The 6,293-nt window shown below is 57.8% G+C and overlaps 1 protein-coding gene across 1 annotated transcript in view; it reads left to right on the top strand.

Moving 5' to 3' along the window:
* The window catches only part of LOC104496732 (cadherin-22-like), a gene marked incomplete at both ends in the record, with an annotated part of 11,890 nt that overhangs the window by 3,036 nt on the left and 2,561 nt on the right, over positions 1 to 6,293 (top strand). The window contains one exon of the mRNA XM_010139891.1: positions 6,127 to 6,292. Within this exon, the coding sequence (XP_010138193.1) occupies positions 6,127 to 6,292 (166 nt within the window). The remainder of the gene's footprint in view (positions 1 to 6,126; position 6,293) is intronic.

Raw genomic sequence — 6,293 nt, 5'->3', positions numbered from 1 at the left:
AGTCGGGTGGGCACCCGTGGTGGCCACAGCCAGCACCAGGTACCGCGAGCTGCCGGAGAGGCGTCTGAGGTCTGAGCTGGCTGCAGCGAGGAGGGGCTCCCTCGGGGGGCTGCTCAGGCAGGCGCCTGGCTGGAAAGCTGACCCCACACCAGGCTGGGGAAGCAGGAAGAGCGAGAGCCAGTTAGATGTTGAGCCCCATTGCACAGCGGAGAGCAGAGCCGGGTGGGGTAGCGCAGGCGGGCAGGAGAGGATGCTGACTGCTGCCTGGGATCTTCTGGGACTCCTCATGGGCAGCATGGAGGAAGCCTGCAAGGGTTTTGGGGAAAGCCCAGGGTGACGGATGGGGCAGCCTGTCCATCAGATGAAGAGCTTGTGGAGTACCTGTATGTTGAGCCCCATTGCACAGCGGAGAGCAGAGCCGGGTGGGGTAGCGCAGGCGGGCAGGAGAGGATGCTGACTGCTGCCTGGGATCTTCTGGGACTCCTCATGGGCAGCATGGAGGAAGCCTGCAAGGGTTTTGGGGAAAGCCCAGGGTGACGGATGGGGCAGCCTGTCCATCAGATGAAGAGCTTGTGGAGTACCTGTAGTAAGCGGGCGTATGGCAGCAGCGACAGGGGAGGCGTGTCGGAGGTCTGGACGACCCCTATTTTTTTGGGGCAGCCTGTCCATCAGATGAAGAGCTTGTGGAGTCCCTGTAGTAAGCGCGCGTATGGCAGCAGCGACAGGGCAGGTCTGCTGCAGCCTGATGCGTCCACGATGCAGTCACGACACTGCCGCTTGCCCAAACCCTGCGGGGTCAGGACCCACTGCAGCCAAACTGCAGGGAGTGAGGATGGCCCTTGCACAGTGCCTGCAGTAACGCCTGCAGCCCTGCTCGTCAGCTCCCAGCCGCACGCAGCGCTGCCTTGGATCTGATGCTCCAGGTCAGAGAACAGGAGTGAAAGGTGACCCTGCAGGAGCTGAATAACAGCTGGTTTGCAGGAGATGGGCTTTTAGAAATGGTGCCGTTTCCTGCTGGTATCTCCCTCTCTTTGCTTTCGCTCTGTCCAAGGGAGTGCTCAAGCACTTCCTAATTCATCAAACAAGGAATAAACATCATGTGTGGTAACCACAGCCATGATCCAGAAGGAAGATGCCCAGCAAATGAAGTGCCTAAAGGAAGAGAGAGAAGTGGAAAAGCTGACCTCACCAGGTCCAGTTGGTGCTGATCCAATTCACTGTCCTCTGCCTCCTAACTCGCCTCCCAAGAGATGCTGATTGTGTTGGAAGAGCTGGTAGGAAGCATCCAAGCCCAGCAACCTGGAAGGGGTGCTTGATAACGTGGAGCGACTCCAGAGCTCAAGGGCTAGGCAAGCCCCTGTCTGAACTCTCCGCAGGTCTCATTAAAAGCATGTAATGGGTGACGGAAGATCTGAAAATCCTAACAATCAAAAGCGAAATGTTAAGATTCGAGGATTGCCTCAGGACAGAGGAAGCCTCCTCCAGCCCCGCAGGGATGCCGTTCTCAGCACAGGCAGCACAGATGCTGATCTGATGTGGGAGTGAAAAAGAGCATCGGTTCTCCACGGGAGCTGAGCAAAAGGGTAACGAGCAGCAGGGGTGCTGTGGCCTGGCACCCAGAGGACTTGGGAGAAGGAAGAGGAAAAGGGAGAAATCAGATTCTCCTCATACCAGCGGCACCTTCCTGGGCCTGGAGGGGGGTCTGCTCCTCCTGGGCAGCTCCAGCCGCGGGCCTGGCCAGGAGCCACGTGCGGCTCCCTGAAGCTGGCGTGCCCAGGTACTGTTGCTGCAGAACAGCTGCTGGAGAAGGGGAAGGCAGATGCGCAGGGGGCCCCGGGAGTGTGGGAGAGGGAGGGGATGTCAGAATCCAGACTGGAGGTAGCTTGCTCCCTTCTGCTCTCCCAGTGCTGTCTGAGATTGAGTTATGAGAAGGATTTATTAGTTCTGTCTCTGAAGCTGCCAAGAGCCTCTTTGGAGAGGGAGTTTGAGAGACTTCATTATTTTATTATTCCTAGTGATGTTACACTACCACCAGAGAATACTGTCTTCCTGAGCTCTCCTCTTGCAGCAGTACTGATGGTCCCTGCACACCTGACTCACGCTGGTTTCTGCCTTGCCTGGTGACTTGCTCCTCAAGCCGGCAGGGTGCCCTCTCCTGTCCATGGCACAAGGTGATACGATGCCACACGATGGGATAACATCACTGTGTGGTCAGGGAGAGGGTGGCACAGCAAACCCGGGGAGGAGATGTCAGTATGTGTAGCAAGAGGGCGATGATAGTAAATGGTTTGGCCTGAGGCTGCAGAGAACACATAGCACAACCTTCAGAGTGGAGTGACTGTAGCACAAAGTGCCACCTCGCGAGGACCAGGCAGGAAAACATAAGCAGGGAGATCCAAACTCATCTGTGCAGGAAAGCTGTGGAGTGACATCTGTTCAGATTTCAGTGCCACCTCCTGGGGAACGCCACTCCTCACCCTCGTGAGCCCCGAAACGCAGCGGGCAGGAGGCTGCCGCGGAGGAGGGGGCACGGGACGCTGCCGGGCCAGGCCTGCCTGGCTCTTCTTCACGGTGACTCAGGCTGTGCCACTGCAGATCTACCTGACACACATACCGGAGCAACTGCCCTGCTCAGCCACGTGTGAACAAAACACCGCACCAAGAGGAATGGCTCTGTTTTGTAGGAGGCTGCTTTGGGTGCATTTTCCAGGATACATTTTCGCAGATCTGGGCAAAATTTTCTTCACTTCTGTGGTCAGATGTACCACACTGCATGGCAGCAGCCCTGCTTTCTCTGGAGCAGTTTGGAAGGTTGAAAGAGGAAGTTTGCAAGGAACAGGGGTGTAAACACCCCGCAGAGGTGGGTTTGCGGGTGCCTGGGGTGCCATGGGCTGGGGTCTGTCTGTCCAGCCTTGGTGAGCAGTGTCATAGGTGTAGATGTGAAATTCCTGTGGCTCTCCCTCCTGTAGGAAGTGCTCGTGTCACCCTGTTCAGTAGAGAAAATGTAGTTTCATGATGTTTGAAATAGTGTTTTGTAGTTGTGATTTCTGTCTCTCCCTAGCACTGAGTTTTGGGCTACAGCGCAAGACCTCAGCCCCTTCCTGAGCTGAGGTTTCTCGGAGCAGAGCTGTCTGTCATGCTGCTGATGTGTTTAAGTGCTGGCTGCTTTATTTTGGCTCTGCAGGTTCAGCACTGAAGACATTTCTCTGTCCCATACTTGGAGGTGAGGGCGCTGACTGAGGTTAGAGCCTGCCTCTCCGCGACTTGCACATGTATTTCCCCTTGATTTCTAGTGACTGTTTCTAAACATACAGGGCGCCCTGTGGCAGGTCCCTAAGAGGAGCCGGGGCTGGCTGTGAGCAGAAGGGGACTCGCCAGCCTTCTGCTGCCTTTCAGAGCAGCGTGGAGCTGGTGCTATGCCTGCCTTCACGCAGCGCTCAGGGGATGCTCCCCTGGGCAGCTGGGAGAGCTCCCAAGCCCGGCATTTCATCAGACCTGGGCCAGAGGAGGACTGAGCAGCCCCTGGAGGTACTGGGGTACAGGGCTGTGTCACGGGGATCTGCCGAGCCAGGATCCGGCCATGGGCTCAGGCTGGGCACTGGCCTGGTGTGGTGGTGCCGGTGAAGCTTCCCGGGCTGAGGGCCAGAGCCTTGCTCGCTCGCAGCAAGTCCATTTGTCCTGCGGCTTCATCTCCGCTGGATCCAGATGCCGAGGCTTACGGTTAGCTGGGCTAGCCGGGAGTTAGTGCCGGGCTCTTGCTGAGATGGTGCCGTTAAGGTTATTTATATCTCCCTGCTATGCTGCAGCAAGCTGAGGAAGCAGCACAAACAAAATAGATTTTGTTACCTTTGTGCAAACGATTAGCATAACAATAATGGTTTTTCCTAGCTCATCCTTGGTAGGCAACAGGCAGCTTCTCCACAGACTCTGACTTGCCTCAGCCTCACCGGCGCTCCCCTGCTCCTCCTGACAGCTCTGCCGAGCTGCCGCTGTGCTGGTGCTGCAGGAGTGCTGCTGCAGGAGTCTTGCCGTGGCAGCAGATGTCCTGCAGCACCAGGTGGCTGCAGGGGGTCGGTGTTCCCGGCCTCGCTCAGGGAGAAGCCAGGAAATGCGCGTGGTGCAGAGGGGTCGTGCAGGCTGCCTGGAGAATCCCCTCCACGGCTGGCTTTGCTGCAGCGCTTGGATCACCTCCGGCTGGGAGCACGGGTCGGTGCTGGGTGCTGCAGCCTTGCAGACACGGTGCTGACATCGCAGGCAGTATCTCCCTTCTGAGGAGAGCTGTACCCAGATCGACTCGTACAAGTGTTCCCCTTATTGCTGTCTGCTGCTCTGTGCTCCTGAGGATGTTGCCTGACTGCTGCTGCAAGCAGGGATGAGTGAGGTTACCTGGAAAATTCCTTTTTCCCTTAAAAAGATGCTATATCCAGAGGAAGAGTATTTTCTAGTGACCAGCAGCACAGTTGTGTGTGCATGAGTAAGATCGGAATATCGCCCTTGTGGCATTCAGTGCAGCCTCCAAATGTCGGCTGGTGTTGTCTGCTCTCTGGTGCTGGTGCCTTTCCCGCGTTGAGCTCTTCAAGGCAGACCCGTGCTCGCAGGTGAACTGGAAGAGATGAGGTTCTCCCTGTCTCCGTTACGCTGAATCCCAGCTCTCCCCAGCAAGAGCTCTGCTCTGACCAGCAACTGCCCTGAAGCAGAGGCCAGCCTTGCCCTCGCTTGCCCTTTGCTGGGGTTGGTTGCAGCAGAGCTGCGGACAGGTCATCTGTGCCTCTGCTGGCAGAGCTGGCTGAGGGCTCGGCACTGGGGTTCTGGCAGACTCTGCCCAAACCAATTGCCCCCAGCCCTGAGCAGCCGGGGGGTGGATGGGCTCTGTGCTCTGCTCCGCTCCGGCTGCTGTGCCGCTTCTCCAGGGTCTGCCCCGCTGGCCGCTGGATCGTCCCTGTCCTGCAGCTTGGCGCGTGCCTGCCCCTCTGCTCCGCTCTGCTCCGGGCTTGCCTCCTGTCCCCGCCGTGCCCCGCGTGCTCCTGTGCAGCACCCAATCCATACGGCAATTTCCGTGGTGGCAGGCAGCCCAAGAGCTAGAATTAGAATAGATGTTTTTCCCGATCGAAGAGCTGATTGATACAGAAAGGGCCCAGACCAGCATAAATCAGGAGCAATGAGGAGAGAGTCTGTAGACAGCAGCACCTTGCTGTGAGTGGGCCAATCTCTGTTTTATTAGATAAAGACTGCAGACAGTCAGCAGCGACTTCTGACATCTGGCTGCAATTGTTCAGCTACGATTCAACCCCTTCCTGCCCGCTCTGCTGCTGGCTGGCAGACACGAGCAGGGAGCTGAGCTGATTTTCAGTCCCTGTCCCTACCTTCCCTGCTCTGGGTTGTCTGGGCGCAGCTGCTGCTTGGGTTCATCTCTGGCACCAGGGCCCGGAGAGTGCCATGGAGTGCCGGTGGAAATGGGATCGTAATGGGCTGTGCTGTGCCAGCTGAGCCCCTGAAGCAGCAGGGTTTGGTTTGAGCTGATGGGGCAGAGGGTGGCTGGGGGGCTGGGCAGGAGCTCTGCCTGCTCCTCCAGAAGTTACAAGAAGGATCCTTGAGGTGCTTGGCTTCACCCACAGCTCTCGGGTTTGGAAGCCATAACTGCTCTTGCAGGTTCAGTCCTGCCTACAAACTGTCACCACTCTGCTCTCATGTCAGCAACTGATTTTTATCCTGATTCCTGCTCTGTGCTACTCTCTGAGGGTCTTCTGGAAGGTTTTTTCCCGCTCTGCCCCAGCTGTGGAGTTGGCCAGCACGGCTCAGACACCCACGTGCTGTTGCTCCTGCTCTGGGATTGCTGTGCCCTGGGCGTGCTGGCGGGTGAGACGCCGGGCTGGCCCTGAGGTGCTTGGCGAAGGGGCATGTGCTGAGCCGGAGCTGGCCTCCTCTGGGCACTTGGGCTGCTGAGGGGCTGCCATGCGGGGCAGCCACGAGCTGGCTCCCTGCTCCCCTGTGATGGAGGATGGAGGGTGTTGCTGGTGTTGGCTCACAAACAACTGCTGTTCATCTTGAGCATGGAGGAGCTTGCAGCGAGTCCTGCTGGCTCTGCTGTGGGAGTGACTTTGCTGTGGTTTCGCTTGTTCCCTGCAGACAACACGGCTGCTGTGCACACGCAGAGAATGGGCTTCAATCGCCAGGAGCAGGACGTGTACTTGCTCCCCATTTTGGTGGTGGACAGTGGCCCCCCGGCCCTCAGCAGCACAGGGACTCTGACCATCCGCATCTGCGGCTGTGACAGCAACGGCGCCATCCAGTCC

The sequence above is a fragment of the Buceros rhinoceros genome, unplaced genomic scaffold (genome assembly GCF_000710305.1).
Source record: "Buceros rhinoceros silvestris isolate BGI_N320 unplaced genomic scaffold, ASM71030v1 scaffold26607, whole genome shotgun sequence".
Classification (NCBI taxonomy): Eukaryota; Metazoa; Chordata; class Aves; order Bucerotiformes; family Bucerotidae; genus Buceros; species Buceros rhinoceros.
Note: the sequence above shows the minus strand (reverse complement) of the source record. Positions and strands in the feature narration are given on the sequence as shown.